This window comes from Anomaloglossus baeobatrachus, chromosome 1, assembly GCF_048569485.1.
Source record: "Anomaloglossus baeobatrachus isolate aAnoBae1 chromosome 1, aAnoBae1.hap1, whole genome shotgun sequence".
NCBI classification, from domain to species: Eukaryota; Metazoa; Chordata; class Amphibia; order Anura; family Aromobatidae; genus Anomaloglossus; species Anomaloglossus baeobatrachus.
The window spans coordinates 51,087,105-51,111,407 of record NC_134353.1 but is presented as its reverse complement, the minus strand read 5'-3'; the positions used below and the strand labels follow the sequence as shown (position 1 = coordinate 51,111,407).

At 48.3% G+C, this 24,303-nt stretch overlaps 1 protein-coding gene across 3 annotated transcripts in view; it reads left to right on the top strand.

Moving 5' to 3' along the window:
- Positions 1-24,303, top strand: part of RPIA (ribose 5-phosphate isomerase A) — a 134,182-nt gene that overhangs the window by 93,167 nt on the left and 16,712 nt on the right. For all 3 annotated transcript variants that reach the window (XM_075332642.1, XM_075332621.1, XM_075332619.1), the window contains one exon: positions 14-113. In XM_075332642.1, the coding sequence (XP_075188757.1) occupies positions 14-113 (100 nt within the window). The remainder of the gene's footprint in view (positions 1-13; positions 114-24,303) is intronic.

Sequence of the window (24,303 nt, the reverse complement as noted above, 5' to 3'; positions counted from 1 at the left end):
TTCCTCTCCGCAGGGCCCGGTGGTGACGGATAATGGGAATTTTTTGCTCGACTGGAAGTTTGACAAAGTTCATGACTGGACGGCTGTAAATACGGCCATCAAAATGATTCCAGGTGAGTCCCATGTGTCTGCGCCGGATCTGATTGCGCAGAGTTGAGCTAGACAGGAGACCAAAATCCATGTCCGAAGAGCCGTACGACTGCTTCATTCTGGTGCAAGACTTTAGGGGGTGGGAAGAGCTGGTCTGTCCTTCTCTTTTTCACATCTTTCCGCTTTGATTGAAAGACCCCTAAAGAAGGGAGTCTTGCGTTGACTGGTGGCAAAGAGGAAGCGACAATGGGGTTATTATACCCCTGACAAAATGACTCCTCTCCTAGCGAGTAGATTTAATCGTAGGTCTTCTTTTATAGAAGATGGTTATTTTAGCCAGCAGGGGGCAGCATCGGGTAACTAGAGTTTAGGATGGGGTAAAGGGTTGTGTCAGTGGTGGAGCTGTGTTGGGGGGTGATTATAGGGGCGTCTGCTTCTGGCACAAAATTTCAAAAGGTAAAAACAGAGTTTTGATTCTGTAGTGGAGCAGAGAGCTATCGGCCGCCCCTTCCACCCTCCGTCTTGTAGGCCACAGGCTGGTGCAGGTCTACACAAGGTCAATGTCCTTATGGAGGGGCCACAGTGACGTTGCATACAAGTGGTTCCTCTATGAAGAAAACACCAAAAAAGCGCTTAAAATGATGTTTCTAATCATTTCCATGGGAAAATGACTTTCTATTCATACACTGATCAAAAATATAAACAAAATGCTTTTTTTGCTCCCATTTTTCATGAGCTGAACTCAAAGATCTAAGACTTTCTATGGACAGAAAAGGCCTTTTTCTCTCAAATATTGTTCACAAATTTGTCTAAATCTGTGTTAGTGAGATAATCCATCCACCTTACAGGTGTCATATCAAGCTGCTGATTAGACAGCATGATTATTGCACAGGTGTGCCTTAGGCAGCATGAATATTGCACAGGTGTACCTTAGGCAGCATGATTATTGCACAGGTGTGCCTTAGGCAGCATGATTTTTGCACAGGTGTGCCTTAGGCAGCATGATTATTGCACAGGTGTGCCTTAGGCAGCATGATTATTGCACAGGTGTACTTTAGGCTAGCCCCAATAAAAGGCCGCTCCTAAGGCCCAGTGCGCACACTGCATTTTGTTTTCCCCGTTTTTGGGTGCAGTTTGTTACCCAAAACTTCATGCGGTCCTTCCCCAGCAAAGTCTGAGAATTCAGAAAGGCTGTGTGCACGTTGCTTCTTTTTTTGCCTGCAGTTTTTGTTGGAAAAAAAAAGATGCAGCATGTCACTTTTTGCGTTTTGTCCCTGCGTTTTGAAGGACTGGCAGATCAATCCCCTGCTGCCTCTAAGTCGGCGGGGGATTGATCCTCGATAGCTAGCCAGCTGCTGGTCCCCAAAGTCTATGGTGGGCAGAATCCGGAACAAAGGGGTAGGAGCAAGCACTGCATACTCACCGATCACCGGCACGGCTGTCACGCTGCTCCAGCAACCTCTCAGTCTTCTTCCTGGGCCGCCCATTAGGCTCATACATATTCACTGCTTTCCCCACTCACCGGTGGCTGTGAATGGTTGCAGTCAGACGCATCCCTATGCTGAGTGATGGCATGTCTGAGGCATCCAATCACAGACATCGGTGAATAATAATAAAAAAAAAAAGCATGCGGTTCCCTCAATTTTGATACATAGGTAAGATAACACCCCACAGCTGGGAGCTAGTATTCTCAGACTGGGGAGGCCTATGGTTATTAGGCTGCCCCAGCAGCCGTCCGGAATTGCCACATCCATTAGATGCGACAGTCCCGGCACTTTACCGATTCTTCCCGATTGCCCTGGTGCAGTGGCAATCAGGGTAATAAGGAGTTAATGGCAGCACATAGCTGCCACTAAATACTAGATTAGTGATGGCAGGCGTCTGAAACACCCACATTACTAATCTGTAAATAAACACAAACACCCGAAAATCCTTTATTTGAAATAAGACAAAAAAAGCCACCCTCTTTCACCACTTTATTAACCTTCCCATACACCCCTCCAGGTCTGAGTTAATCCACACGAGGTCCCACGCAGCTTCCAGCTTTGCTACATCTGACAGTCCACAGCGAGCTGCCATAGAGCATGACTGCCTATTGTGAGGTTCAGGACATGACTGAAGTGAGCCGCACGATCAGCGGTGACGTCACTCAAATGATTTCCGGTCACAGGTGGAGGACTCAGCTGTGACCGCACATCACCTGAGTGACATCACCACTGATCGCACGGCTCACTTCAGTCATAGCTTGATAGCCTGAACCTCACAGCGGGCAGTCATGCTCTATGGCAGCTCACTGTGGATTGTTAGATGTAGCAGAACAGGAAGCGGCATGGGACCTTGTGTGGATTAAGTCTGACCTGGAGGGGGTGTATGGGGGGGGATTAATAAAGTGGTGAAAGAGGGGTCTTTCTTTGTCTTTCAAATAAAGGATTTAAACCTACCAAAAAAACGCGGAAAACACATGTTTCTTAATGCGTTTTTCTGCCAGAGGGTGCTTTTTTTTTTTTTTCTTAAGAAACAAAACTGCAGTGTGCAAACATAGCCTAAAATGTGCAGTTTTACCACACAGCACAATGTCATAGATGTCGCCACATCTGAGGGATCGTGCATGAGTGTTCATTTCTCTACCAAAAGTCACCTCCAAAGGTGTTTCAGGGAATTTGGCAGCACATCCAACCGGCCTCACAAAGACAGACCACATGTAACCACCGCAGCCCAGGACCTCCACGAGCATTTTTCATGAATATTTCCCATAAAAATGCTTGGGTTCATTATTGACTTTCATTAGGTTCTTTACCCATGATGAATACCGTAATAGTACTCTACTTGATACTTTTTGCTTTTTAAGCAATTGTTTGGTCAAGCAGATATTGCAGCCTCCAAATTTGCTGTGGAAAGAAGGGAAAATAACTAGTAATAATAGATGGGATGATGCTGACAATCCACAAGTAAAAGAATCATGAATATACGGTAGTTATAATGGACTGCAGTGGCGGCAATGCCCACAAGGTGGCGGCATTGTACTACAGAATCAAAAATCTTAAAGGGAACCTGTCATCAGAAATTTCGCCCAAAAGCTAAAAGATTCCCCCTCTGCAGCTCCTGGGCTGCATTCTAGGAAGATCCCTGTTATTATTGTGCCCCATGTGAGACCAAAATAAAGCCTTTATAAAGTTCTACCTTTTTGTATGCAGCTTCTGTAAATTCGTCCCGGGGGCGGGCTCTCTGCCGTCCGTTATTCTGCCTCCTGGTCCTGTATGCCGCCCCCATCGCTCCTTTCCATATCTGATGCACCGCCCACTGCTCCAGCCATCCCCGCGCATGCCCAGTGCCAGTCTCACAGGACTGAGCAGTTTGACCGCTGGTGACGTGTGCGCAGGCAAGTGATTATGGACGGGACTGTGACTGTTATCAGCAAGTACCCGGCCATAATCTCTTGAGCGCGCAAACCTCTCCAGCGGTCAGACACACTGTGCTCAGGGTAGTGCTAGACTGTATGGGCTGCTTCCAGGGATGACGTCCCTTTGTCATGTGATAGTATTTTGAACACGCCCCTATCACATGACAAAGGGACGTCATCCCTGGAAGCAGCCCATACAGTCTAGCACTACCCTGAGCACAGTGTGTCTGACCGCTGGAGAGGTTTGCGCGCTCAAGAGATTATGGCCGGGTACTTGCTGATAACAGTCACAGTCCCGTCCATAATCACTTGTCTGCGCACACGTCACCAGCGGTCACACTGCTCAGTCCTGTGAGACTGGCACTGGGCATGCGCGGGGATGGCTGGAGCAGTGGGCGGTGCATCAGATATGGAAAGGAGCGATGGGGGCGGCATACAGGACCAGGAGGCAGAATAACGGACGGCAGAGAGCCCGCCCCCGGGACGAATTTACAGAAGCTGCATACAAAAAGGTAGAACTTTATAAAGGCTTTATTTTGGTCTCACATGGGGCACAATAATAACAGGGATCTTCCTAGAATGCAGCCCAGGAGCTGCAGAGGGGGAATCTTTTAGCTTTTGGGCGAAATTTCTGATGACAGGTTCCCTTTAAGTTGCAGCGCTTGTAGGTGAAAGATGTAGAAATGAGCCTAGTGTATTGTGTAGAGGGCAAATCACTCTTGACACTGTCCAACGAAGTCAGGAGACTGTAAAGCAAGGTATTAGGATACAAATAAAGTATTAATGCCATGTGCGCACTAGAAAGTGACTTTTTCTTATGGAAAAATCAGACCCTCTGAAAGAATCCCGCACTCGCGTTAAAAAAACGCACCAAATAGGTTTGCTACGTTTTGGTGCGTTGTTTTTTTTTTTTTGTTTTTTTTTTTTGTTTTTTTTTGTGCGGATTTGTTGCGGATTTTCTGCAAGTTGGTCCCTACGGATTTTTACCATTATCCATGGCTAAAAACCACAGGTACCTGCAGAAAAGAAGTGACATGCTCATTAATGCCGCAGCGGAAAATCCCGGGTAAATCCGCAGGTATAACAAAAAAAAAAACAGTGTGCGCACAGCATTTTTTTTTTTTTTTTTTTAAAGCCATAGGATTTGCTGGGGAATGACTGCAGCAATGTTAGCCACATTTTCTGCAGCAAAATCCGTGAAAAATCCGCAGCGTGCGCACATAGCCTTACCGAGTCAAGTGCTGTCTGTTTGTGTAGATGTTATTTGGCATCTTAAGGCTGTGTGCACACACTGTGTTTTTCACGGCATTTTTCCAAGTTTTTCGGGTGCGTTTTTGGCCTCAAAACTGCATGACTTTGCTTCGCCAGCAAAGTCTGAGTTTTCATTTTTGCTGTCCGCACACAGTTATTTATTTTTTTTTTTTTTTTAAGCTGCGTTTTTGAGCTTAAAAAAAAAAAAATGGACATGTCAATTCTTTCCTGCGTTTTTCTGAATTTTCCCCCCATGCAATGCATTGGAAAAACGCAGAAAAACGCAAAGATCAAAAACTCAGCAAAACGCACAAACGCAGTAAATACGCATGCGTTTTTTGCCGTGGGTGCGTTTTTGTGCGTTTTTAGCGGCCAAAAACGCACAAACGCAGCGTCAAAAAAACGCAGCGTGTGCACATATCCTAAAGAAGATTGGTCACTAAACAAACTATTAGTTAAGGATCTTAGATTTGATGAGGCCGGTGTACTTGCTTGCAATGTCCATGCTGAAATGGCTGTATAATCAAGAAATAAAAATTTAATTTTATAGAGCTGCATTCCTAAATTGCTCATAAGGAGGATCGAAAACTTTGAAAAAGCATTATACAGCCGTTGTGATGTGTGGTTTGACAGGACATACACCAGCTCCTGTGCCCACACGATGGCCGGGGGCGTACACATACATCCTAGGTCGGGAACCCCTTCCATGACGTAAGAGTATTGACGCGCCCACGGGGTCGGGGGCTACTCGTTACCGGGCTGAGGTTCTTCTCCTGGGTCTCCGCAGTGGCCTTGCCCAGTGTTGTGACCCGGCGGTGTCAATAAAGACTGGGATGGGGATGATGGGAGTAGTGGGTTAGTGACGCCACCGGTGTATGAGCCGCTGCTGCGGGACTTCTTAGCTGGGGTGGATGACAACGCAGCTCGGATGGTTCTGCTCTCCACAGGTAGAGCTCAGGCCCCAGGGAGGATGATGGTGGTATTAATCACCTATGGCCGAGGGGCGCGTGGTTGCGAGCACCGGCAGTGATGGGACGACACAGATGGTGCAGTTAAAGTTTTTACTCACTGGAAGCACACTGCCGTTGAGCACCGGGCTACGCTGTGATGGGCTTCAGTTGATCCCGGATACTTCGGAGGTCGAGGCCGGTGTTTCCTTCTGTGCGTCACCTTTTGACGGTTTCCCTCCACCCTCAGCTCCTGGGTCGTGGAACAAGTCACGGGTGCCTTCTGCACTCCCCGCGAGCCCTGGGATCCCCTTCCTTCCTAAGAACCCGGATCGAGCCTCCAGCTCCAGACCACGGGCCCTGAATTGTCCGTGTCTTTGCTTGCTTGCTCTTAAGTCTGACCTCACTCGGACGCTATCCAGTGCTAACTGCTAGTAGTGTGTGAGATGGCTCCTAACTTTCCCTCTGGGTGCCCCGTCTCCCGGGTTCCTGAACTAGTGTACCTCATGATGGCCACCCCAGCACCTACCCTAGCCCAGTCCCAGTGGAAGAGCCCCCATGTTATGTGTTGAAAAAATTTTTTTTTCCCAGTACACTATTAGGTAAAACTCATTCTTTCTTTCATTCAAAAGTACAACTTGTCCCTCCAACAACAAGCCCTCATATGGCAAGATTGATGGAAAAATAAAGAAGTTACAGTTCTCAGATGGGGAGCCAAAAACAAATGAAAAAACAGAAAATCGCATGGTCCTTAAGGAATTAAGCACTTGCTGCTGTTCACACTACCAGTTCTCTTTATACTTCTCTTACTTCAGCCCTCTTAGTAAATTTTGTCTTTCCATGTCTATATATTGTCCCAACCTCCTCCCACTGTTCTTAACGGTTCTCTGTCTTGCTCCTATAGTCACTAGGCAACCGCCAATATCTTTCTGCAGTGCAGTACCTAAAACCGGCCACTGGATGGCCACGTGGACAATATAAGCATAAACACATCAACATTCTGTATATTATTCTCTATTCTTTAAGTCGACTGAGGTTTTCAGGGGCGGGGTGCATGAGTCCGGCACCACCTTACAGAGCCATTGTGTTACATGCCATTATTTGGTACTGGTACTATAGATACAAATATACCAGTCGTGTTCTTTATTATGACAAAAATAATCTTTTGTTCCCTGTTGAGCCTTGTGCGTGTGTGGCCAGAAGGGCTCCCTTTGAGGATTTGGGCCATCTGGGGAAATTGACCTGTTCCTATTACCTGAGAAATGTGGATTCGGGTCCATTTTATTTCTCACAGGATTAGATTTCAGCTCACCGATCCTGTATGTTCCCGACCACAGCTGCACGGACGCAGGACCATGTGTAATGCTGAATGTAGAAAACTATATGTCCAGCACGCAGTATCTAAACTAAGAAAAAGCTAGCGGAACATGAACATCAATATCTGCCTGTGCTCAATAGAAAAACAAACGTGTTTCAACTGTAAGGTGGTCATGGCTACGTTGTGTAGGATAAAAGTAATCACTAATGATGAGCGGGTTTCGAATTACTCGTAACGAGTACTGTCTAATACTCGCATATTCATTCCGAATAGTGTGTGCAATGCAAGTGACATGCCCACCAGGGCCGTGGTGCACTCTGAACTGGGCCGGTTCTGTTGTGAGGTCACGGCGGCAGGGCCCGACTTCGTGACCCTGGCGGTGTCGTTTAAATGAGGGATATTTACAGGGGATGAGTCATGATGCCACCTGTGGTATCCGGCAATGTATGGCTGATGCTGCTGGATGGGACCGCTGGGGCAGATGGTTACATAGTTACTTAGGTTGAAAAAATACATAGGTCCATCTAGTTCAACCTTCCTCCACCAGTTCTACATTTGGTCACTAAGTCATTTACAGTTGGGTCCAGAAATATTTGGACAGTGACACAAGTTTTGTTATTTTACCTGTTTACAAAAAGATGTTCAGAAATACAATTATATATATATAATATGGGCTGAAAGTGCACACTCCCAGCTACAATATGAGAGTTTTCACATCCAAATCGGAGAAAGGGTTTAGGAATCATAGCTCTGTAATGCATAGCCTCCTCTTTTTCAAGGGACCAAAAGTAATTGGACAAGGGACTCTAAGGGCTGCAATTAACTCTGAAGGCGTCTCCCTCGTTAACCTGTAATCAATGAAGTAGTTAAAAGGTCTGGGGTTGATTACAGGTGTGTGGTTTTGCATTTGGAAGCAGTTGCTGTGACCAGACAACATGCGGTCTAAAGAACTCTCAATTGAGGTGAAGCAGAACATCCTGAGGCTGAAAAAAAAGAAAAAATCCATCAGAGAGATAGCAGACATGCTTGGAGTAGCAAAATCAACAGTCGGGTACATACTGAGAAAAAAGGAATTGACTGGTGAGCTTGGGAACTCAAAAAGGCCTGGGCGTCCACGGATGACAACAGTGGTGGATGATCGCCGCATACTTTCTTTGGTGAAGAAGAACCCGTTCACAACATCAGCTGAAGTCCAGAACACTCTCAGTGAAGTAGATGTATCTGTCTCTAAGTCAACAGTAAAGAGAAGACTCCATGAAAGTAAATACAAAGGGTTCACATCTAGATGCAAACCATTCATCAATTCCAAAAATAGACAGGCCAGAGTTAAATTTGCTGAAAAACACCTCATGAAGCCAGCTCAGTTCTGGAAAAGTATTCTATGGACAGATGAGACAAAGATCAACCTTTACCAGAATGATGGGAAGAAAAAAGTTTGGAGAAGAAAGGGAACGGCACATGATCCAAGGCACACCACATGCTCTGTAAAACATGGTGGAGGCAACGTGATGGCATGGGCATGCATGGCTTTCAATGGCACTGGGTCACTTGTGTTTATTGATGACATAACAGCAGACAAGAGTAGCCGAATGAATTCTGAAGTGTACCGGGATATACTTTCAGCCCAGATTCAGCCAAATGCCGCAAAGTTGATCGGACGGCGCTTCATAGTACAGATGGACAATGACCCCAAGCATACATCCAAAGCTACCCAGGAGTTCATGAGTGCAAAAAAGTGGAACATTCTGCAATGGCCAAGTCAATCACCAGATCTTAACCCAATTGAGCATGCATTTCACTTTCTCAAATCCAGACTTAAGATGGAAAGACCCACAAACAAGCAAGACCTGAAGGCTGCGGCTGTAAAGGCCTGGCAAAGCATTAAGAAGGAGGAAACCCAGCATTTGGTGATGTCCATGGGTTCCAGACTTAAGGCAGTGATTGCCTCCAAAGGATTCGCAACAAAATATTGAAAATAAAAATATTTTGTTTGGGTTTGGTTTATTTGTCCAATTACTTTTGACCTCCTAAAATGTGGAGTGTTTGTAAAGAAATGTGTACAATTCCTACAATTTCTATCAGATATTTTTGTTCAAACCTTCAAATTAAATGTTACAATCTGCACTTGAATTCTGTTGTAGAGGTTTCATTTCAAATCCAATGTGGTGGCATGCAGAGCCCAACTCGCGAAAATTGTGTCACTGTCCAAATATTTCTGGACCTAACTGTATAACCAACAATGTTGTGTACTGAGGAAATCATCCAGCCCTGATATAAAAGCTGTTATAGTATCTTCCATTACTACCTCTTGTGGTAGGGCATTCCACAGTCTGACTGCTCTGGTGATGCAGCAATGACGGTACAGCTCCCCACAGGTGGAGCAGGGCCCAAGGGCAATCGTTATAGTCTATGATGGAGGAATTAACGTTTGGGTGTAGGACCGGAGACACAGCCAATAACTGTACGACACAGGGACTGTAGATTCCTTTACCTTTTTTACTTGGTAGTGAATGGTGCAGGTCAGGAAAACTACTTCTAATGGTAACTGGCTACCTGGAAGCAATTGGGGATCCACCTCGCCAGGTGAGTTCGGAGGCCTTCTTTCTGTGATGTCCTGTGTAGGCCCCTGCTGCTTTGAACTATGCTCTTCCTGGTGTTTGTACTGTTTCTCACCCGTATGGCAGGTGGCGCGACCCTTTTTATAGGTGCCCTTCCTCTGGTAGCGACTCCAGGGTCTAGTCTGCTGTGCCCCAGGCATTGTGTGGCCAGAAAACATGCAGTCTCCTGCCCTCTGGATTCAGCTGTTGGGCCTTCAGTACTCTGACAACCAAGGACTCCGGGTCCTGTCTCTAGCGCTCTGCTCTGGGGCGAGCAATGTTCCTGCTCTGCTCCCCAGGCTCTTTCTCCAGAGACTTTGTTTAATTCTGCTCTGCTCTCCTCTTCCCTGTTTCTGACCCCTCCCCCAGGCCAGAATGTATAGTTAAGCTCCCCTTAAACCAGGTTCTTGAGCTCCCTCTTCTGGTCTGGAGTCAGGAAAGTGACTGCTGGTGCTACCTAGCGTGTGGGACTTCCTTCTTGCTTCCAGGCATAACATTACCCCCTGTGAGAAGGGCAACTCTACCCTGGCAACCGGACCACTGGGGTGCCACACAAGTCAATGGGGAATACTCGCAATGTAACGAGCAACCCGAATGCTGTGCTATTTGCTAACGAGTATCACAAATCCGAGTATTTTGAAACTCACTCATCATTACTAATCTCTCATGTAGGGCTGGACAGGGGTGGGATTCAAATTTTTAACAGGTTCTCTGTAAACTCCGCCCAGTTGAAAACCACACCCATTCTGTAACCACACCCATTTACATTCACTTTCCTCAACCAAAAAATACAAGTAATTTTAAAGTAAAATCTTTCCCCCCTTCTTACCCTCCTATACCTTCACTCTCCTGTCCAGTACCAGTTGTTCCAGTCACTGTCAGTCATATTGTATTAAACGTTTTTTTTCTACAATTTTAAAAAATTATTACTAAAGGAGCCCTGCTAAACGTGGAACTGACGACCTTCCCCATACAGATCCCATCCCATGTGGTCTATTCCCCCCCCCCCCCGCAGATCCCATCCCATAATGGCTTCTTTTCCCAGCAGATATTATCCCATGTGCTCTTTTTCCCATATAGCTCCCATCTATGTGGCCTCCTCTCCACATATAGCTCCCATCTATGCAGCCTCCTCTCCCCGTATAGCTCCCATCTATGCAGCCTCCTCTCCCCGTATAGCTCCCATCTATGCAGCCTCCTCTCCCCGTATAGCTCCCATCTATGCAGCCTCCTCTCCCCGTATAGCTCCCATCTGTGCAGCCTCCTCTCCCCATATAGCTCCCATCTGTGCAGCCTCCTCTCCCCATATAGATCCCATCTGTGCAGCCTCCTCTCCCCATATAGCTCCCATCTGTGCAGCCTCCTCTCCCCATATAGCTCCCATCTGTGCAGCCTCCTCTCCCCATATAGCTGCCCTCTTTTGCAGCCCCTTTCCCCATATAGCTGCCATGTTATGCGGCTCCTCTCCCTGCATCTTCGACTCACTGAGCGCTTACCTGCTCCAAGCACCAGCAGCTTCTCGCTGGAGCTGTTTCTTGCCGGTTCGGGGAACCGGCTGCTATTTTAACAACCGGTTCTCCAGAACCGGCTGAATCCCACCCCTGGGGCTCGACATTAACCCCTTCACGACCGCGGGCAGTAAAATTACGTCCTATTTTAACGTGACTTAACGACCAGGGACGTAATTTTACTGCCTAAACTTCATTTGATTGCCGTGGCCATAGCAACGGCTTTCAAATGATGTCCCCTGCTGTTTCTTACAGCAGGGGACCTTTGCTTGACCCCAGGGGGGTGGCATCGCCACCCCCTATCGACGATCGATGTGATTGGCTGTTCAAATCTGAACCGCCAACCACATCGATCGCACTAATTTCGGCAAAAATAATGCCCGAATTAGTGCGATCCTGTGAGATCCAGCTATGAGATGCCGCAGCTGCTGCAGCATATCATAGGTGGACCTCAAACATGCCGCCCCCAGCCCCTGCAGCACTGATTGGAGCGATCGTGCTATGACGCGCAATCGCTCCAATCAGTGTGCAGTGGGGCGGTCTGATCTGCCGGTGGCCGCCCTCCCCAGGCCTGTGCTGGCCTGCGAGCCCTCCCCCAACATGTCTGCAGCGTGGAGTGGCTGGTACTTTTGGTACCACGCCACCGCTGCTGCCGCCGCAGACGCCGCCTCTGCTGTCACCGCGCCAGCTCCAAAGGTAAGTATTGCGCTCCGGCGATGGCCCCTGCGCGCTCCCGTGAAGGCCCCTGCGCGCTCCCGTGAAGGCCCCTGCCCGTGCCCCCCCCGATCTGCCCCCCTACGCCCCGATCTGCCCCCCTACGCCCCGATCTGCCCCCCTACGCCCCGATCTGCTCCCCACGCGATCTGCCTGCCTCCTCTGTCATCTCTATTCTGCTTCCAAAGTTCCTTCCTTCTGCCTTTGCTTCTCCGCCCCCTCTGCTCTCCCTCTAACCCCCCGACGTCCTCTTACCTGCCTTCACGGGTCGTCCGAGGTCTTCACTGGCCCGATCACATCTGCCTCCATTGCTGGGTCCTTCTGCTGATCTGTCCAACGTCCTGCCTGCTGCTGGTGTAAAGCTGTCTATCTCACTGCCTTCTTGTTCCTCTGCAACTCTTCTGGTCAGTGATCCTCTTGGTACTGTGAGTATAACTTTTTTTTTTTTTTTTTTTTCTTGTATCCTGTCCATTTTTACACTTCATCTGTCCGTGCGTCCCGCCAAGCGCTGATCAGGGATGCAGATAACGGATCTGCATCCGTGGTCAGTTTTTGGCGTGACTTTTTTCCGTATTCGCGACGCTTTTTGTATCGCGTCCGACCGTGCGTCCCGCCGAGCGCTGATCAGGGATGCAGATAACGGATCGGCATCCCTGCTCAATTTTTGGCGTGACTTTTTTCCGTATTCGCGACAATTTTTGTATGGCATCCGTCTGTGCGTCCCGCCGAGCGCTGATCAGGGATGCACATAACATATCTGCATCCATGGTCAATTTTTGGCGTGACTTTTTTTTTTACGTATCCCCGACGCTTTTTTTATCGCATCCGACCGTGCGTCCTGCAGCGGCCGATCAGTGCACTGCGTCTGTGCGTTTGAAAAGTCAAATGGCGCTCCTTCTCTTCTGAGCCCCGCCATGCGCCCAAACAATTACTTTCCACCACATATGAGGTATCTGCGTACTCAGGAGAAAATGCACAATACGTTTTATGGTGCATTTTTTCCTGATAGCCTTGTGAAAAAAAAAGCTACCTAGTTGAAGCAACCGTTTTGTGGTAAAAAAAATGTTTTTCTTTTCACGGCTCAACGTTATAAACTTCTGTGAAGCCCCCAGGTGTTCAAAGTGCTCACCAAACATCTAGAAAAATTATTTGAGGGCTCTAGTTTCCAAAATGGTGTCACTTGTGGGGGATCTCCACTGTTTAGGCACCATAGGGGGTCTCCAAACGTGACATGGCGTCCGCTAATGATTCCAACCAATTTTGCTGTCAAATGGCGCTCCTTCTCTTCTGAGCCCCGCCATGCGCCTAAACAATTACTTTCCACCACATATGATGTATCTGCGTACTCAGGAGAAAATGCACAATACATTTTATGGTGCATTTTTTCCTGTTACCCTTGTGAAAAAAAAAGCTACCTAATTGAAGCAACCGTTTTGTGGTAAAAAAAATTTTTTTTCTTTTCACGGCTCAACGCTATAAACTTCTGTGAAGCCCCCAGGTGTTCAAAGTGCTCACCAAACATCTAGAAAAATTATTTGAGGGCTCTAGTTTCCAAAATGGGGTCACTTGTGGGGGAGCTCCATTGTTTAGGCACCTCAGGGGGTCTTCAAACCTGACATGGCGTCCGCTAATGAGTGCAGCTAATTTTGCATTTAAATGGCGCTCCTTGCCTTCCGAGCACTGCCGTGTGTCCAAACATTTGATTTCCACCACATATGAGGTATCTGCGTACTCAGGAGAAAATGGACAATATATTTTATGTTGCATTTTTTCCCAATACCCTTGTGAAAAAAAAAGCTACCTAGTTGAAGCAACAGTTTTGTGGTAAAAAAAAAATTTTTTCTTTTCACGGCTCAACGTTATAAACTTCTGTGAAGCCCCCAGGTGTTCAAAGTGCTCATCAAACATCTAGAAAAAATATTTGAGGGCTCTAGTTTCCAAAATGGGGTCACTTGTGGGGGAGCTCCATTGTTTAGGCACCTCAGGGGGTCTTGAAACCCGACATGGCGTCCGCTAATGAGTGCAGCTAATTTTGCGTTCAAAAATTCAAATGGCGCTCCTTCCCTTCCGAGCTCCGCTGTGCACCCAAACAATTGATTTTTACCACATATGGGGTATCAGCGTACTCAGGAGAAAATGCACAATAAATTGTAGGGTGCACTTTCTCTTTTCTCCCTTGTGAAAATGAAAATTTTATGGCTAAAGTAACATTTTTGTGTTAAAAAGTAAAATTTTCATTTTTTCCTTCCACATTGCTTTGGTTCCTGTGAAGCACCTAAAGGGTTAATAAACTTTTAGGATGTGGTTTTGAGCAGAGTGAGGGGTGCAGTTTTTAGAATGGGGTCACTTTTGGGTATTTTCTGTCACCTCGGTCTCTCAAAGTCACCTCAAATGTGATGTGGTCCCTAAAAAAAATTTTCTAAATTTTGTTGGAAAAATGAGAATTTGCTGATGACCTTTGACCCCTTCTAACTTCCTAACGAAAAAAAATTTTGTTTCGAAAATTGCGCTGATGTAAAGTAGACAAGTGGGAAATGTTATTTAGTAACTATTTTGTGTGACATATTTCTCAGATTTATGGGCATAAATTTTCAAAGTTTGAAAATTGCGAAATTTTCAAAATTTTCGCCAAATTTCCTAAATTTTCACAAATAAACGCAAAAAATATCGGCCTAAATTTACCACTGACATGAAGTACAATATGTCACGAAAAAACAATGTCAGAATCGCCAGGATCCGTTGAAGCGTCCCAGAGTTATAACCTGTCAAAGTGACACTGGTCAGAATTGCAAAAAATGGCCCGGTCATTAGGGTGTTTTAGTGGCCGGGGGTGAAGGGGTTAAAGGCGATACTGATCAAAAACGTTGATACAATAAATGTCTTTACAGATGACAGGTAAAACAAGAAACCTCAATGTTAATGATAAATTAAATCATGTCTTTGATTCAAACCTGCTGGAAAAACATTTTTGAAAGATTTCCATTTCAATAACGTACGTTCCGGTGTCCTCCCTCCACTACCCGGGACTTTAACTCTTTCTTTCATTAAAGGGGTGGTTCACCCATTTTTTTTATTTTCTGTATGAGCTATACTTACCTTTCTAGGCGTCTTCTCCATTGCCTTCTGTTTCCATTTCTGGCACTGAGCGGCGCTATCCTGCACGCTCAGTGCCAGTCACATGACCCCCTGGAGCTGTGGCCGCCGGCATCCTCTGACGTCCCGGCATTTCCGGGCTCTCAAACAAGACGGGTACGTCACAGGATGCCGGCGCCACTCAGATTGAGTGACAGGGCTGTGGGCGGTGACTACCGCACGTCACAGCCCAGCATCGAGGGGAGGAGCCGGAGGACGTCACTGTGGAGCCGGCGTCCTGCAGAGAGGCTGAGACACGGGGCGCCAGGGTGCAGTACAGGGGGGGTCTTTAGCTGAATCCCCCCCTGCACGTAAGTATCTGATCACACTGTCCACCCGCCCGCTCTGCTGCGATGTCAGGAGAGCGGCCGGTGTCGGGCAGTGTGATCATCTGCTCCTCCCAGCAGCAAGACACTGACAGGCATGTCACCGCTGTGCTCTGCCATCTGTCCTGCTGCATGGGACCAACTGTCTGCACTCTGTCACCTGCACCACAAGTCACAGAGTGGAGACAGTTGGTGACAGAGCACCTCTGCCCCCCCCCCCCTGTTCTTTCCCCACTCTCTTCTCTCCCCCCACTCTTCTCCCCCTCCCCTCTTCCCCCTCTTCTCTGCCCCCCTCTTATCCCTCTCCCCCTCTTATCCCTCTCTCCCCTCCCCTCTCTTTTCCCTCGCTCTCTTCCCCCCTCGCTCTCTTTTCCTCCCCCCCTCGCTCTTTTTTCCTCACCCCTCGCTCTCTTTTCCTCACCCCTCGCTCTCTTTTCCTCACCCCTCGCTCTCTTTTCCTCACCCCTCGCTCTCTTTTCCTCCCCCCTGCGCTCTCTTTTCCTCCCCCCTGCGCTCTCTTTTCCTCCCCCCTGCGCTCTCTTTTCCTCCCCCCTGCGCTCTCTTTTCCTCCCCCCTGCGCTCTCTTTTCCTCCCCCCTGCGCTCTCTTTTCCTCCCCCCTGCGCTCTCTTTTCCTCCCCCCTGCGCTCTCTTTTCCTCCCCCCTGCGCTCTCTTTTCCTCCCCCCTCGCTCTCTTTTCCTCCCCCCTCGCTCTCTTTTCCTCCCCCCTCGCTCTCTTTTCCTCCCCCCTGCGCTCTCTTTTCCTCCCCCCTGCGCTCTCTTTTCCTCCCCCCTGCGCTCTCTTTTCCTCCCCCCTGCGCTCTCTTTTCCTCCCCCCTGCGCTCTCTTTCCTCCCCCCTGCGCTCTTTTCCTCCCCCCTGCGCTCTCTTTTCCTCCCCCCTGCGCTCTCTTTTCCTCCCCCCTGCGCTCTCTTTTCCTCCCCCCTGCGCTCTCTTTTCCTCCCCCCTGCGCTCTCTTTTCCTCCCCCCTGCGCTCTCTTTTCCTCCCCCCTGCGCTCTCTTTTCCTCCCCCCTGCGCTCTCTTTTCCTCCCCCCTGCGCTCTCTTTTCCTCCCCCTGCGCTCTCTTTTCCTCCCCCCTGCGCTCTCTTTTCCTCCCCCCTGCGCTCTCTTTTCCTCCCCCCTGCGCTCTCTTTTCCTCCCCCCTGCGCTCTCTTTTCCTCCCCCCGCGCTCTCTTTTCCTCCCCCCGCGCTCTCTTTTCCTCCCCCCTGCGCTCTCTTTTCCTCCCCCCTGCGCTCTCTTTTCCTCCCCCCTGCGCTCTCTTTTCCTCCCCCCTGCGCTCTCTTTTCCTCCCCCTGCGCTCTCTTTTCCTCCCCCCTGCGCTCTCTTTTCCTCCCCCCTGCGCTCTCTTTTCCTCCCCCCTGCGCTCTCTTTTCCTCCCCCCTGCGCTCTCTTTTCCTCCCCCCTGCGCTCTCTTTTCCTCCCCCCTGCGCTCTCTTTTCCTCCCCCCTGCGCTCTCTTTTCCTCCCCCCTGCGCTCTCTTTTCCTCCCCCCTGCGCTCTCTTTTCCTCCCCCTGCGCTCTCTTTTCCTCCCCCCTGCGCTCTCTTTTCCTCCCCCCTCGCTCTCTTTTCCTCCCCCCTGCGCTCTCTTTTCCTCCCCCCTGCGCTCTCTTTTCCTCCCCCCTGCGCTCTCTTTTCCTCCCCCCTCGCTCTCTTTTCCTCCCCCTCGCTCTCTTTTCCTCCCCCCGCGCTCTCTTTTCCTCCCCCCGCGCTCTCTTTTCCTCCCCCCGCGCTCTCTTTTCCTCCCCCCGCGCTCTCTTTTCCTCCCCCCGCGCTCTCTTTTCCTCCCCCCGCGCTCTCTTTTCCTCCCCCCGCGCTCTCTTTTCCTCCCCCCGCGCTCTCTTTTCCTCCCCCCTCGCTCTCTTTTCCTCCCCCCTGCGCTCTCTTTTTTTTCCTCCCGCGCTCTCTTTTTTTCCTCCCGCGCTCTTTTTTTCCTCCCGCGCTCTCTTTTTTTCCTCCCCCCTGCGCTCTCTTTCCACCCCCCCGGTCGCTCTCTTCCCCCCCCCCCGCTCGCTTTCTTTTCCCCCCCCCCCCTCGCTCGCTCTCTTTTCCCTCGCTCTCTCCTGGCATGGTCAGTACAGAAATCTCTCCATCGTGGAGGGGTGAGAGGGAGTAATAAACATGGAGTCCCTACTGTGTCTGTGTATTTATTTCTAATAAAGTATTTTTCTCTGTGTGGTCTTTTTTTTTTTAACCCTTTATTGGAGATTCTTAATGGCCAGGTCAACCTTGGCCTGACATTTAGAATCTCGGGCTTTATACCAGCGGGTAAAACATAGCTGGTATTAACCCCTTATTACCCAGCGTGCCACCTGCCACCAGGGCCACTGGAAGAGTTGGATACAGCGCCAGAAGATGGCGCTTCTATAAAAGCGCCATTTTCTGGGGCGGCTGTGGACTGCAATTCGCAGCGGGGGGCCCAGAAAGTTTGGGCACCCTTCACTGCGGATTCCAATCCCCAGCTGCCTAGTTGTACCTGGCTGGACTCAAAAATTCGGCGAAGCCCATGTCATTTTTTTTTTTAATTATTTCATGAAATTCATGAAATTAAAAAAAAAAAAGGGCTTCTCTATATTTTTGGTTCCCAGCCGGGTACAACTAGGCAGCTGGGGGTTGGGGGCAGCCCGTAGCTGCCTGCTGTACCTGGCTAGCATACAAAAATATGGCGAAGCCCACGTCATTTTCTTAAAAACGTTTTCAGGGAAAAACCTTTATAAAAAAAAAAAAAAAAAAATGCTTCCCTGCATTTCTATTGCCAGTGAAAGTAACACCAAGCAGCGGGGGCTAGCAGCCAGTAGCTGCTTTGGTTACCCTTAGCAACAGAAAATGCAGCGGGAGCCCACAAACAATGTGATTTTTTTTTTTTTATTTTTAATTAATTTTTTTTTTAAAAAAACGGCATGGGCTTCGCCCATCGAGCACCAGAGCATTTTACTGCTCAATTCATCCCAAGTAATCAGATGACTCCAGTGTCGGCCGATTACTTGTTCTGTGTCCCCCTGCATCCATCGCAGCGTGTACGGGCTGTGAGGTCAGCGGAGTGGAGACAGTGACATGCTCTGCTCTGACACATAGTGTGCTGCATGTCACTATCTTTCTCCACTCTGGCACTTGTAGTGCAGGTGACCGGATGCTGCATGTCACGTTTTTGCCGCGATTTGGTGCCTTTTTTGCTGCGTTTTTGCTCACTGCGTTTTTAATCAGTGCACAATGCCATTAAAGATTGTTGATGAAAAAAATAAAAAATAAAAAAGGTCTGATGTCATTTCCTTATTCAAAATGTTCATTGTATGCAGGAGAGCAGACAGCAGCTGCAGAACTACAAGGCTCAGCATCCTCCATCCAGGACTCTATGCAGTTTTTTACCCAAAAAAAAAAAAAATGACATGGGCTTCGCCATATTTTTGTATGCTAGCCGGGTACAGCAGGCAGGTACGGGCTGCCCCCAACCCCCAGCTGCCTAGTTGTACTCGGCTGGGAACCAAAAATAAAGAGAAGCCCTTTTTTTTTTTTAATTATTTCATGAATTTCATGAAATAATTTTAAAAAAAAAATGACGTGAGCTTCACCTAATTTTGGTGTCCAGCCGGGTACAACTAGGCAGCTGGGGATTGGAATCCACAGTGAAGGGTGCCCATGCTTTCTGGGCACCCCCACTGCGAATTGCAGTCCGCAGCCACCCCAGAAAATGGCGCTTTCATAGAAGCGCCATCTTCTGGCGCTGTATCCAACTCTTCCAGCTGCCCTGATGCCGGGTGGCTAGCCGGGTAATAATGGAGTTAGGGCTAGCTGTATATTATCAGCTAGCCCTAAGCCCGAAATTCATGGTGTCACGCCAATATTAGACATGGCCACCATGAATTTCTAGTAATGATAAGAAAAAAAGAAAAACACAACACACAGAAAAATATTTTTATTAGAAATAAAACACAACACAATTAGTGACTCCATCTTTATTGAAATAAACCCCCCTCCGCAGTAATCCTGGGTCAGGGTCCCGCGCCGTCCAATCCGGATCCAATATCATCTGATCGGTTTGCTGGAAGGAAGGCAAAGCGATCAGATGATGTGTCAGGATAAAGGATGTGAATCACATCACACATCAGCTGATTGTATAAAAGCCGATTATACAATCAGCTGATGCATCAGTGCAAAAAAATAAATAAATAAATAAATACTCACGTCTGTGCTGATGACCGGCAGCTCCTGGAGCGGAGTCTGATCCTGGCCCATCACTGCAGGAGCTGCCGGTCATCAGCTGATGAAGTCCCCTGACGGCAGGATCAGCTGATAGCCGGCCGGGCGCGAAAAAGCCGGCGACACCGCGATCAGCTGATGCGTCAGGTGACTGCATCAGGTGATCCACGGCCAGGTCCTGCAAGCTTCGTGCATGCACCGGGGAGACTGCACACAGCCAGAGTGGCGGGACCGAGACAGGGGCTGGAAGCAAGCATGGCACCCGGACCCTGCAGACAGGTGAGTATGACATACACACTCACACACTGTATATACACACACACACTGTATATACGCACACACACTGTATATACGCACACTCACATACACATACACTGTATATACGCACACACACACTTTCTTCCCCTGGCTGTGTAGAGCAGTGCTGTCTCTGTATGATTGATCTCAGTGCACATCCACTGGGAACGGGAAGAGGCAGGGAGGAGGGTTTGGGTGGGAGCAGAGTGGGTGTATTAGACACAATGGGTGTGTTAGATAAGCCAGACACCGCCCTAAAGCCACAAAGAATTCTGGGACTTGTAGGAACTGAACACAGGAAGTCAGAGGAGAGATTAACCCCATCAGAGCTGGAGCCAGCAATGACCGTGTGCTGCTAGTGCACAATGAAAGGTAATTTTGCTGAAAAAACATAATAGATGTGTTGAGGGGCACATATTAGCAAGATTTATCAGAAAAAAAAAAATCAGTTTTGGTAACTGGACAACTTCTTTAAATATAATTTTTATAATTGTTTTCTACCAGATAGGAACAAGAAGAAAGAAAAAAAAAAAACAAAAAAAAACCACACACCTTTTTTTCCTATGCAGGATCTGTGGCTCAGGATTTGTTCATGAATGTGTTGGTTTTTTTTGGCACTGTGTACTAGATCGTAAGGGACCCTTAACCACTTTACGCCATATGTATATTTATGTCATATGTTGTTTCCCTGCCTTTGATACAGGTTCGCATGCCAAGCCCGCATCTTTCCCTGCGCATGACTGCTGATCTTATCAGCCGGGGTACCTCTAACAGCCTCTGGTGCATCAGACTCCACCTGCGGCTGTTAACCAGTTAAATCCCACTGTCAGAGATTGACAATGGGACCAACACGCTCCGGAGGGGAGCTTGTCATACATGATCACGTTTGTCATAACAGCTGGGGGTCCGCTAATGACCCTGTGTCTGTCATGATGCTCTTCTTGTGATGGCTGCAAGCCAGCGTTCGTAGGAGACCGTGATATTTGCTATACAGCGCCGTGTACATTCAGACTCTGGCGCTGACTCGCTGCTTTGTATAGCGCAAGTGATCCGATTTTTGCACCTTCAAGTCCCCTATGGGGACTTGTTAAAGGAAAATAGCCTGGAGGTGAAGGGGTTAATTGGGTAAAATAGCCAATCAGACTGAGTTGCCAAGCTCTGTAATGTCCCTACTTGTTCCTCTAATGATGTATATGTGACGCCCTGGCCTATCAGGTCGTCACAAGGGTGCCGTGCAATCTGCCCTTCTGCATGGTACCCGCTCCTCCTTGGTTATGGGTCCTGTTCATTTGATGTTGCTAACCGGTATACACAAATCCTGAGGAACACTCTGCACCACACCCATCAAACACCCATTGGGCAGCCTGAGGGGAATAGGGCCACCCAGATGGAGGGATGGTAGGAGGGCCAGAAGTGTCAGTGAGTGAGTAGAGAGTTGAAGTTCAGCAGTGACAGTGAGAGGTCACGCTGCGGAGCTGGGCTCCTGCACATGTCTCAGGTGCCAGACGTTGGCCTGGCCAGACGGAGCTGGAACCCCGGTCGCAGGGGGTAAGTGGCAAAGGGCACGGTACTGCCAAGGAGGGCAGTTCAGCGGCCTTGTGCTACAAGCAGGCAGGGGCCAGGGCACGACGGGGGACCTGGACCCTAGGCTAAGAAGTAGCTTTACGCAGCCCAGTAATTCACCCGATGAGGACTGAGTCTTCACGAGCCTTTCTCCACCCCCTCCAGAATCTGGGTACTAGCGCAACGAGGGGGATAGGACTTCCCAAAACCGTCCAGAAAATCACAAGCGTGAACCCTGAGAGCAAGCTCACCCTGCTAGCCACGCAGGTGAGCGGGACCCGAGTAGTCATAGGCAAAAGGGATCCACAAAGAGTTTAAACACTGTGCCAAGGGACAAGGCTTCAGACCAACCAGCAACGCCAAAAGGTCACAGACCCAGCGTGTTCTAACAGCAGCAGGTCATTCCAGGACTTTGGTTTACCCGGTGTCTGTGTCAGCATGTCTGGACTGTGAGTACGTCGTGCCCCTTTTGCCCCAACAGGTCCCCAGCCATCCTCATCACTGAGCCCCGGGACACCTTCCACCTGCCCACGGAGGGGTTCACACCTTAAGCTGCCAGCCCATCACTCCCGGGCACTCCCTCCTCAAACGTGGCAGCGGTGGTATCCTGCCTTACCACGCACCGTGGGTGGCGTCACGAACACTATCTAATTCCCACCCTATCCGAAAATGCCCCCTTTTTTTTTTTTTTTATTTTGAGATGCCGTGCGACCCCCCTCCCCCCCGCCTCGGGTCCGGAGACCCCTCGAGCCACTGCGGATTCGGATCCGAGCGGCCCGTCGGCTGTCGCGGGGGCGGCACATATACAGCAGAGGCTAATATTTGCCGAGTTTCTTTATGCATTTGGAACATTTTATGTAATGGTGCCCTCTTTGTCCTGGTGAGGTAATCCAAGTTTGACCAATGTTTCCCAATGATATGATTAACTCTCGGCAACTTGGGGAGAAGTGTTCATAAATGGCAGCTGGTAATTCCAAAAAGTGTTCCCTCATGGCAGTATTATGTGGTCTCTGGGGATAACGCCGTAAGCGAAATTTGTTGGCCATTTTAGCCAGTCTCTTTTGTTGGACTTGTGGATCAATGACCAACCGTCCTATCTACCCTGAGAAACCAGGACTTGGATAGGGATTTCTTGGTTGTACATGGAATATGAAAAAAGAAATCTGGAGAAAGCAAAGTGCAGCACTTGGCCTCTCAGATTGCTCCATAAATAATATAGAAAAAAACTCCGGCACTCTATGATGAATCAAGATAGTAGTTTTATTATCCAAAAATAATTATATCAGATATAACGTAACGTTTCGGCTGATGCCTTCTTCACAACTGAAATTCATATAATAGAATACAAAAGGAAAAAATCAGTACCAATATTCATACATATTTCATATTGATGACTGTAATTAAGTACACTTGGTATAATAAATCATTTTACCTAGATGGTATAACAAGTGATGCCTGAGAAGAACGTCAGACGTATTTGACCAATTATATCTAGAGAGATAATGCCCAAATATTAGAAAATCATAAAGGAATCATAAGATAATCCTAATAAATGCATATATTTGAACAGAATGTATAATTGTTACATCATAGGGCAAATCACTTAATGTCATTCCATAGACTTCTATGGGACATAATCTGATCAGGTAAAAAAAGAGAACCTACTTTTGAGACAAATAAATGATCAAATAAAAAACGTTATTACCTTCATTTGGAAAGTAATATGTAGGTATACTGTAATTCCCAAAGGGGAGGTGATTTTAGTGCTGGGCCGCTATGAAGCTGAAGGAACAAAGTGGAAAAGATACTTTTAGTATATCAACAGTGAAAAAAGAGAGAATTTGATGAAAACAAGAAAAGTCCCATAAGCAGTGTTATTATAATCCAGAGTAACAGTGTCGCCCAAGAAAGGGTTAACAGAAAGAACAAACATAGCATACCTGTTTAGCCAAGGATCAGCGGTGAAGTGTGAGATAAGGTGACCGCGTTGGGGTTTAAATATGCTAGAGGGGCGGGCATAATTGGTTGATTTCCTGTATAGTGGAACGCATAAGTGAGAATGGCACGCAAGCCGCGCGTGCGCAGTGTACCCGGAAGTGCGCGCATGCGCAGTAGCGATAATCAAGTGAAAGTGAACCACGGCTCCCAGAACCTTATTATAAATTGATATGTGTTAAGTACACATCTGTAAGAAAAAAGAGAAAGGGATAGGACATGATTAGACAATCGCACTTGGCCTCTCCGATTGCTCCATAAATAATGACTGGAGCAGGAAACGAGCCTTCACACCTTCACCCCATCCAGGATGGAGTCTCTGTAGAACCCTTTTCTCAGGATTGCAAGGCCCTGATCTCAGGATCACTGGGACTCCCATTAGTTGTATGGCTCCTCAAACATTGCTCTGTATAAAGTTGCATTGGAGGGGTTTGATCCTTTAATAGCACCACATTTTTGGGCATGTAACGTGACCATAAAAAAAAGTGAACATATAAAATTCCATCTAGTCGGTCAAGACATTGTGTGCTGTTGGGATCCAAAGTGCAGCTTCGCCCCTGCCCGTATGTGTGGGACTGTATAGAGCTGTACAGTGATGTCAATGGTCCCCAACATGGAGTCGCTCAGAATCATGTATAGAGTTCTACGTGGGGCCCATTATTCAGGTTGGAGGGCTATGTAGGGTTCGTTATTCAGGTTGGAGGGCTACGTGGGGCCCATTATTCAGGTTGGAGGGCTACGTAGGGTTCGTTATTCAGGTTGGAGGGCTATGTGGGGCCCGTTATTCAGGTTGGAGGGCTACGTGGGGCCCGTTATTCAGGTTGGAGGGCTACGTGGGGCCCGTTATTCAGGTTGGAGGGCTACGTGGGGCCCGTTATTCAGGTTGGAGGGCTACGTGGGGCCCGTTATTCAGGTTGGAGGGCTACGTGGGGCCCCTTTATTCTATCTATT